A 10640-nucleotide genomic window follows, 5' to 3' on the forward strand; every position below is an offset into this window, starting at 1 on the left:
TTTATTCCTTGACCAAACTGGAATTTTCAATCAAAACTAAGCAGAAGATCAAGATTTCAGTTAATCATAACACTGACAAAACTTCACTCATGTTGCAGATTCTGCATTCATATCAACTTCCATCAAAGTTTCCACATCCCGTTCTATATGTACATTCCGTGTAAGAAATATCATAATGCTTCGAATTTAAATCCAAATAGAAAAGAAAAAAATGATGAAAACATATAGAGATGAAACGGTTTAGAAACCGAATTACCGAAGGTATACAATCACCATTTCGCTATTTTCTTCCTATTTTTTATGAGAAATTGGTTTCAATATGTTATGATAACTATGTTGAATTGCAAATACAAAAATGATAGAATATTTGTTGATTAGACTAAATCAGTGAATTCAGTAACGTATATAAAACTTCAGTGAAGAAAATAATGAGTAGTAAGAAGCAGATGATGGAGAGTTTTGGTAGTATATATTAATGATGTTTAGTTTGGAAGCAAACTAATTATGTTTTGATCTCTCTGTCATGTGTTTGTGTAAACCTATAAATCTTATGCAACGACAAAATCCAATTTTTTAAAGCAAGCCATGTGATATATTAAGATGTGTCCCATGTCCATATATAATTTATTTACTCCATGTCTTTCACATATATCAATACAATAAAAACACAATGTGTTGCTTTCCTTACTTGACACATCAGATTCTGTATTGAACCTGGTGTTGACACATCAGTAAAAATAGGTAACCAATGAAAACATTTTAATTAATACAGCTCATCTAAATTTATTCATACGTGTACTAAAGAAAATAGAAGCAAACCTCTAAGTGTTTTGTCTTTATGCTTCTTCGTTGTCGTTTTTCTATTTCTCGATTTGTTCTTCTTCTCCATCGCCGATTTGAGTTCACGACGGAAGCTGCCTCCTTCACATTGACTCGGACTTGGTCTTTGCTATCTCTTTCTCTGATTGTCACTGATTTCTCTGATTCCAATCTTTGTCGAACACGCTTTTAATCAATTGCTAAATTTATGTTCTTCGTCGCCGTGATACCAACCTTCGACGACTGTGTTGTTCATCCCATCGCTCTCTCTACCAATCTGAGCAGAAGGTTTTCGATTAGATGGTGGCCGATTCAATGAGGTATGTTTCCCATCTCTCTATTCCTTGTCTTTGTTTGTTGATGATGTCTTCACAAGTCAATTCCTGTTGCGTCTTGCAATGATATCTTAGATGAGGCAAATCGTAGCTGAAGTTGGAGTAGTTTCATCTCAATTCTTAATTTGGCACTTATATATGAACACAAAAATTTCAACATTGTTTATAGTTCTGCTGTTTTCGAGATGGACAATACCAAAGTAATTGCAGCTGTCTATGGTCCAAGAGAGATACTTGATTTGACCTATAAAGATTGGTGCTTTAGTTGTATATAATCCAGTGAATTAAGCGAATTGTTTTATTTCTATCTGTTTTAATTATGTTTATCTATCTCTATGCTTCCTCAGATTCAAAACAAGAGCCTACGAAAAAAAGAACGATCATGCATTGGTATGTATATGCTTTCTTGAGTTGCCAGAGTTTATGCAGGAGGTTTTTTCTATGTGATAAGTTCCCTTAACTGATAAATAAAGATGAATCGGCATCTCTCTTGGCTGATTTTAATTACTGATAGGTTTCAGCGATGGAAATAGAACACTTTCTTCATCTGCATAACGAAATGCTCCCCCTTGTATCGTCTATATTCAACAAATTGGTGGGTCTGCAGTTTCACGTTTTAGTTTTCGCATAGGTTCTATACTATATCTTAAAAGGTTTAGCTATGAAGATTTTTAGACATAGTTGCCTTTTAGAATTTAACCTCATTATAAAGAAAGGTGAAATTCAGTTGCACAAATTCATGTTTTGGAACCACCATGTCCTCGAATTATCAGCTCAACTATGGTGTCTGTGCTTCTTGGTTGCTGAATACCCATTCATTTTATGATATGTCTTTAATATGTCTTATACAATTTAACCTCTATTTATTTTTTTTTATTTCGTGCACCACTTTTGTTTGGCATCTCTAAGTTACAACCATCTTATGATCCAATTGCGTCCAATAAGGGAAAGACCAATCAGTTTTGTCATCCAGATTCGAGAATCGAGCTATAAATGTTTCAATGCAAGTAATCGAGCTATAAATTTAGTCATATGTTTAGCTATAAATGTTTGTGGTGTTGGAAAGGTTATCTAAATTCTCTTATTTAGTTTTTGGTTCTCTGTTTCAGAGGTTGCAGAGGTTATTTTGTTTTTGGTTCTCTTATTCTCTTACATGTGGTGTTTTTAGTTATGTTGTTGTAGAGGTTTTACGAGCTTGTTTATGGTCAGATCACTTTTGATGGAGTTGAGTTCAAGACATTTCAAGTGATATGGTTTAGAAAACAAAGCGGATTGGTGTGTTAAGAATCTGTTTTGTTCAATGAAACAATCAGAGCAAACATTACTTATGGTAAAGGAGGAGATGCTACTGAAATCAAATCGTATTTGCAGCTGACCTATCTTACGCTCATGGCTTCATTGTGGCCTACAATAGGTAACATAAACCGGAATAATCGAACCTAATAAACAGATTGTCTAGCCCTAATTCCTAAGTCCATGGTTTCAGATTAGACTGAAAGATTTAAGTTAAATATACATGGATAAAGCATAGAGTATTTAGAATTGTTTATTTTAGAGTTGATGAAGCTACAGTTTTTGAAGCTACATACAAAGGCAAAAGGTAACGTACACATTCCTGGCAGATGAAGCTACAGTTTTTGAATAGATGCAGCTTCATAGCTAGAGCAATCCTTAAGCTGGCGGATTGGAAAGTCTTTGATTTTTATCCAAACGCTTCTGAATCAAATTTAATTTTACTAGAATCAAAAAAACGATGAAGCTAAGGAAAAAAAAAAAAAACGATGAAACTATTATTTTGGGGAAATTTTGACCGGTTTACACATTTCACCGGTTTAGTGGTTTCGGTAATTTTGAGAGGTTTTAGTAATTTTGACCGCTGTAAGCATTAGATGGATCAAATGGTTAAACCATTACTCATTATAACATAACTTTGATCCATTAAACCATTTCACCCACTAATTCATTTAGTTCATGAAGTCATTAGAATAAATTTCCTTAACATATTAGGGTCTAGGGGTTGAGTAAAGTTGTGATAATCCATGAGACTTGACCAATTTTAAAATTCCTAAGTACATAGTATACATAAATTAAATTGACATATAAAAGCTAAAAACATCAATAAAAGTAAAAAAAACAAATACAGCAAAACAAATACAGCAAAACAAAACCGCACAATGAATAAATCACAAAACAAATAACAAATAATATGCTAAAGATATAATGAATTTCTAATCCAACACAAACATACAAAACGACACATAATAAAAAGAAAAAGAAAATATACAAACAATAATAAAAATTACACAAAAAAATATACAAAATCTTCCCGCGGCGTAGCGCGGGTACTATCTTAGTAATATATAAAACTCGAATGACTAATCATTGGTTATGAATTAATTGTTGTTGAGAAAATGAGACTTTTACTATTTGGTGTATCGTATCAAATAAAACGTGATTATTTCATCAACTAACCAAACAAAATTATAACACCAAAATGTACCCTTCAATGAAAATTCTTACGAGCATCTCAACATGCAATATATAAATTATCAAACCTAGTGACAATAATTTAAAGTGTCAATTAAAACATCATATCAAAGTAGATTGGAGTCCATATTTAATTGGCGACTGCAATTAACACGGCGGAAAGATATAGACTCAAAATTACTAGTTATAGGAAGAAGTGTAATGAAATTTCTAATATGCATAAATAGAAAGTCATGTTTCCGGAGGCATATATATAAATATACATAAATATCCATACACATGCACACACCTAACTTTGTTGGAGGAGTGAGAGATGAATTTAATAAAATTAAGTTAGATAGAGTGAGAGCTAGGGAGAAAGATAAATTAAGTGTTTAAGGCAAAAGACAGAAGAGAAGAGAAGGTGGGAAAGTACAAAGAAGAGAGACGCACGCAGAAGGTGTGAGCCAAAGTGTTGAGTTGTGTTTTTGTAATAATAGATTGATACGTAATTACTTACTTAATTAATCCTCGTTCGGTTGGTGGGAGTTGAGATAACTTTACACAACTTTACTTATCACTTTTCTCTGTGTTCTCTTCTTCAAGCTCACATAGTCACATGCCAATGGTAGACTTATTGTAATGAAGTTTTTTTTTATGCTTTAATAACAAAACATGTGAAGTCTTCGTCCGATGCAACGTGTCCCCACTTCTCTCCTAAGTCAAAATATAATCACCGTAAACTTGTTCTAACTTTCTTACCGTCAACGAAACATTATTAAAATTCTAGTATAATAATACTATTAAATACCCAAAAAAAAAACCCAACGGTGAAGTAGAACCCACTGGAAAATTCAGAGCTGTCGTCTCCTCATCCATTTGCATATTCTCCTTATATAATCCCCTTTACAGTCTCCACTCCATTCTCATGTATCTTACTTACTTCATCATCTCTTCTTAATACCAAAACAAAGAAAAATACAAAAAGAAAGAATAAATTATGGATCTTCTTTTTCTCTTGTTCTCTCTTCTCCTTTGTTACCTCTTCTTCAAGATCTGGAAACTCATAGACTCAAAGCAAGACAAAGATTGCTACATCTTAGACTACCAATGTCATAAACCATCCAACGATCGAATGGTGACCACTCAGTTCAGTGGAGAGATCATTTATCGAAACCAAAACCTTGGATTAACTGAATACAAGTTCCTTCTCAAAGCCATCGTAAGCTCAGGTATTGGAGAACAAACCTACGCTCCAAGACTCGTCTTTGAAGGTCGAGAAGAGCGTCCTTCGTTACAAGATGGGATCTCCGAGATGGAAGAGTTCTACGTAGACAGCATCGGAAAAGTCTTGGAGAGAAACCAAATCTCTCCTAAAGATATCGACATCCTCGTAGTCAATGTTTCCATGCTCTCTTCAACACCTTCTTTAGCTTCAAGAATCATAAACCATTACAAGATGAGGGACGATGTCAAAGTCTTCAACTTGACGGGGATGGGATGTAGCGCGAGTCTAATCTCCGTAGACATAGTCAAGAACATTTTCAAGACCTACTCAAACAAGTTAGCTCTTGTTGCCACGTCCGAGTCTTTGAGCCCTAATTGGTATAGCGGAAACAACCGTTCGATGATCTTAGCCAACTGCTTGTTCCGATCCGGTGGTTGTGCTATTCTCTTGACTAACAAACGTAGCTTGAGAAAGAGAGCAATGTTTAAGCTCAAGTGTATGGTACGGACTCACCATGGAGCTAGAGAGGAGTCTTACAACTGCTGTATCCAATCCGAGGATGAACAAGGCCGTGTAGGGTTTTACTTGGGGAAGAATCTACCGAAAGCGGCAACTCGTGCTTTTGTAGACAATCTCAAGGTTATAACACCCAAGATTCTTCCCGTAACCGAGCTCTTGAGGTTCATGTTGAAGCTTCTCATCAAGAAAATCAAGATTCGTCAAAACCCTAGCAAAGGGTCCACGAATCTGCCATCAGGGACTCCATTAAAGGCAGGGATCAACTTCAAGACCGGGATCGAACATTTTTGCATTCACACCGGAGGGAAAGCTGTGATTGATGGGATTGGACATAGCTTGGATTTGACCGAGTATGACATTGAACCGGCGAGGATGACTCTCCATCGGTTTGGGAATACTTCAGCTAGTAGTTTGTGGTATGTGTTGGCTTACATGGAAGCCAAGAAGAGGTTGAAGAGAGGAGATAGAGTATTTATGATAAGCTTTGGAGCTGGTTTCAAATGTAATAGCTGCGTTTGGGAAGTTGTAAGAGATCTAACGGTTGGGGAATCAAAAGGAAACGTGTGGAATCACTGCATTGATGATTATCCACCAAAATCAATTGTGAATCCTTATTTGGAGAAGTTTGGTTGGATTCAAGATGAAGATCCTGACACTTTCAAGGTCCCTGACGCTTTCATGTAACACGTTTACGTACAGAAACGCAAACGCAAACGCAAGGTGACACAAATAGTTCTCTCTCTCTCTTAAAAAGTTTTTTTTTTTTTTCCTTTTGTTAAAAAATTTACGTTTTCATTTTTTAAATTCGGATTGGGAAAGGTGATATGAATGTAAAAGAAACTTCGATTTAGTTTTTCTTTTCTTTATATGATTTTTTTTTTTTGAGGGTGTTATAATTTGTTAATTACATACATCAATAAGGGTTTTAGGGGGCATGCACTTTCCAATACGATGGGAATTTACTAATTTGCCATCCTATTGGTTAGCTAGCTGCCATCTTTATTTTTTTCCTTCAATGTTAAATGTTGTATCATTTTAATATTTTTGTAATATTCATTAAATTTCCACTTTACTTTGTACTATTGTTACGCATTTACTCAAGCTTGTTACACGGTACATCTTCATGCTTAGTCCTTTCGTTTTAATTTTTAAATATTGTATAAAACAGAAACTATAGAAATTTCAAAACTTCGAAGGACTAAAAGTTTCATTGAATATTTGTCGAAAGTTGGTAAATAAAGAGTCTGTAGTGGACTTTTGAATTACAATGTTCAGATTCTGAACATATGTCACTTAATCGACGTTTCGTAGTTTATTTAAAATCACATTCACATTTACGTGCGACATTCACATTCTCAGAACAATTTTTTCGTGTAAACATTTTTTGAAAAATAAAAGTCTGTTTGGTAGGCAAAACATTCAATGGGCATTTGATTTCATTACCAGATTCCGGGCCCCTATCTGTCTCCATGCTAAATGACAAAAATCTCCCTATTAATAATACTAAATTAATTAGTATTAGTATTATTTACTATTAGTATTTTAATTTATGTAATACTCAGTTTTTTGTAACAGAATACTCATGCCTTACGACAAAAAAAATAATGTGGTATAGCTTTACTAATCCCTTAATGTATTTTTCAGGATGGAATGTGTTTTAGCTAATATATATATAGGTTGAAATGATAAAGCATATCTTATTTCTACAAAAAAGAGATATATGATAATGTGACCATATCTATAAAGTATATACCGTTGAGTGGTTATCATATCGATCACAAAGCAAAAAGGAAAATAAAAAATATATTGAAAGAGGTATTTTTATACATTTGTACAATTGATATCTCTTACGGTTTGTAACAATTCAATCATTTTAGAAATCAAATGACCACAAATGATCTTTATCAAAAAAAAAAATGACCACAAATGATATTTTCTTGTTTAATAGTACTAAATTTGGTTACATTATGGACCGATAATCTATATTCTCTATGATGTAAAGAAATCATTAAAATTCAGAAATTTTATATCTCATAGTTTATCCACTTAAGATTGATTTTAACCATAATTTGCATTTAACACACATTGGTTTGAATGGTAAACAAACACACGTTGTGTTGTGTCCAACACGAGATATGGAAACCCTTATTTGTCGGATGAAAACATGGGAATTAAATTAGTAAGATTGGTCGAAGACTCGTGTTATAATAGAAAACTGTTAACAATACTACTAGTATTTGATTATTTTTCACAATATTCAAGTAGATCGTATATAATACTCTTTCGGTTTATATTTACTTGTCGTTCTGGACTTAATTTTTTGTTTTATATTACTTGTCGTTTTGTATTTACGATGCAACTTTATGAATCAAATTTTTAATTTTACCCTTAAGTATATGTTCGAGTATCATTCAACAACTCCTTATCAATTTGGGTAAAACAGATAATTTAATTGTTTTCTTAATATGTATGAAATTGTCTAGAACGACAAATAATATAAAACGGAGAGAGTGCATTTGAAGGAAAACAAAAAAACTAAAAAAGGTAATAAATAGGGACAGGTAAGTATGGCAGTAGAAAGAGAGCTGTCCAAAACGAAATAAAAACAACTTTGTTATTTAATTGGCCACTCAAAAAACAGATGAAACATTTATTTCCCACTCTCATTTCGACTTCACAATGTGGTGGCACTATTAGGTGCCGTTGGATCATCCTCTTAAATAAACTCCATCGTCAATAAATTGAGGATTGCATGTATCATTGAGTGACCAATCACTACATGATTCTCTGTTTCTCATTTGGTTGAATAAATTTACTACCTGATTTCGTAAATTTCCAAGTCTAAAACAATTATACTCCATACCGTACCGTACAGTTCTTAAATTCTTTTCGATTATGATATACAATAACATTAAATAATGTGAATTACTACTATTTTGCTCCATCGCATTTTACCAATGATTATAATTATATATACAGGAGTACTGATTACGTACATAAAGATGACGTTGATGATAAGTCTCCCAAAATGATACTTAATGACTCCAATCTTTCTGGAAATTTGGTGAATCGTTCAATTGAGATATTGTACTAGAGCATCAACTAACTAGTCTGATGGAAATATGCGACGTGAGACTCGTAGAACGATGAATTGAATTTGGTCGTGATATATAGAGTAGAGTGATAGTTGGTAACTGGATACAAGTAGAATTGTCAAACGGACCGGTCCACGTCCATTTGGGTCGGCGGCGGCAAACATGTTTTTTTTTTGGGACTGCAACTGGCCAATTTGCTAGGACAGCTAGCATGCATGCAAAAAAAAAAAATAAGATTGATATCGTGCTTTATGCTTAATTCTTGATTTAACATATAAATACGCCAAAGAATCTACATTTTCAAAGTAATCAATCAGTTTATTTTGAAGAGAATGTCGAATTTTTCAAGAAGCAAACATATCCAACGACATGCTTCTTGGATGAGTAAGAAATCACATTTCCACTTAAGTAAATGATATACACCTATTGTCAAAAAAAAAAATGATATACACCTTTGTGGAAATGAAATCATCAGTGTCACCAACCCTATTCACATCATAAGATGCGAGGAATATCAATGAGCTTACAACTTCAAAAGAAAATTCTCAGAGAAGAGTACATCCAACTATTGGATGGTATCGTAGGACCCTTTTAGTAGCTTGCATTGCTTGTTGGTGGCATGATACATCAATTTGAGTAGCTTGCTCAGTGTGTGTCGGCTATATATCCAAATTAAAGAAGCACATGTAAAATACTAGATACTTCCGATTAGGGTTAATTATGCACTTTGCAATATTGTCCAGAAATGTGCCGGATGTGATGATTAACTTTGATAATCTCTCCATTGGTGTAGAGATAGCATGTTGCAATTTTTTTCTTGGTAAGGAGGTGTTGAATGTATTTTTGTTGCAATAGATGTAAGAGATCTTCGGTACTGATCTCTTTCTACTGTCACACTTTATATATAATTTTCTGAAATTTTAACTAGTTAATACAAAAAATTCATTAGGTTGATGAATAACAGAGATCTTTGGTTGACAAAAACATAAAAATAAAAGAGATCTTTGATACTGATCAACTTTATAAAGTTTTTTATTCTATGAAATTTTGATTTGATCATGATAATGCTAAATACATGAATCACATGATGTAAACGGAAATAGAGATAGTCTTGGTTCTCTTGATTAATCGTCGATTAGTAGCACTGACCCAACTTTTTCAAAGCAAAAAAATACACTTTGTTTTACGAGAAACCAGATTAGTATAATATACTGTAATTAATAAGATCTGGTTCGGCAACAAAACATGTGAAGCAAAGAGTTTCAGGCCACCTTTTTTATTCATAACTTTAGGGGCGAAATTCTAATATAAGTTCGGCAACAAAACATGTTCTTGTTATTTTTTTGTTATTTTTGTTGTAAACTATTAAAAACTTCACTAAATAAGAGTAGTACTTCAAACTTTTTCAAAGTAACAAATTACAACCAAGCTAGTACAAAAATTAACAGAAAAAAAAGCTCTTACTACTTGCATATAATCTGATATAGCATGAGGACAGGCCACAAGATTTTATTGGTTTAAGTTTAAAAAAAAAGTAGAAAGGCTAACAGAGGCAACAACAACATCTCTGTAGAATCCACTCCAAGCTGCAAGAAACCCAAGAAATGAGGACCCTAAGAACAAAAAGGAAGTGGATAGAGAAAGAGAGATAAGGCCTTACACATGGTGGAGACAAGAACATGGTCTATCTCTAGGAAAGATGAGGATGGTGTTATTGCTATGGTCCAGCGAGAAAACAAAAGGAAGATTGTTTTCAAGAACAAAACTCTTGTTACTTGAACCTTCAGGAGAGAACGGTTGAGACAGAGAAGAAACGGATGAAGAAAATTCGTATTTTTCACAGTCAACTCCGTAGCTCACAGGAAGAGAAGACGAAGAAGAGGACGATGAACCAACTCTCTCCTCTTCCTTCATGTTTCAATTGATCTCTCTCTCTCTCTCTCTCTCTCTCTCTCTCTCTCTCTCTCTCTCTCTCTCTCTCTCTCTCTCTCTTTGCTTTGTGTTTTGAATCTTTTTGTCTCCCGGGAAATTTTTGAAACTTAGGTGTTAGACCTAACGGTCATTCAACTAATTGTTACACAACCAACTAACTTACTACTACATGATGATTTGCTAGTTTCGGACGTGTTTTATATATTTTTGAATATCACATTTTTATTGACGTGGATGGCATCTATA

At 33.6% G+C, this 10640-nt stretch overlaps 2 protein-coding genes across 2 annotated transcripts; one reads left to right on the forward strand and one right to left on the reverse strand.

Moving 5' to 3' along the window:
• The first annotated feature begins 575 nt into the window (after positions 1-575).
• LOC109133098 (3-ketoacyl-CoA synthase 12) lies at positions 576-6483 on the forward strand. Its single transcript, XM_087450075.1, has 2 exons — positions 576-1139; positions 1502-6483. Exon 2 carries the CDS (start codon positions 4621-4623, stop codon positions 6049-6051), a length of 1431 nt encoding a protein of 476 aa, XP_087306201.1. The 5' UTR covers positions 576-1139; positions 1502-4620; the 3' UTR covers positions 6052-6483.
• A 3352-nt stretch (positions 6484-9835) lies between these two features.
• LOC147943744 (protein PROLINE CONTENT ALTERNATIVE 22) lies at positions 9836-10492 on the reverse strand. The gene is made up of 2 exons (XM_087450076.1): positions 10123-10492; positions 9836-10048 (listed from the first exon to the last, which is right to left on the reverse strand). The coding sequence occupies exons 1-2, from the start codon at positions 10374-10376 to the stop codon at positions 10006-10008; spliced, it is 297 nt and encodes a 98-aa protein (XP_087306202.1). The 5' UTR covers positions 10377-10492; the 3' UTR covers positions 9836-10005.
• Between the last annotated feature and the right edge of the window lie 148 nt (positions 10493-10640).

This window comes from Camelina sativa, chromosome 5 (assembly GCF_030686135.1).
Source record: "Camelina sativa cultivar CO46 ecotype springtype chromosome 5, ASM3068613v1".
Classification (NCBI taxonomy): domain Eukaryota; kingdom Viridiplantae; phylum Streptophyta; class Magnoliopsida; order Brassicales; family Brassicaceae; genus Camelina; species Camelina sativa.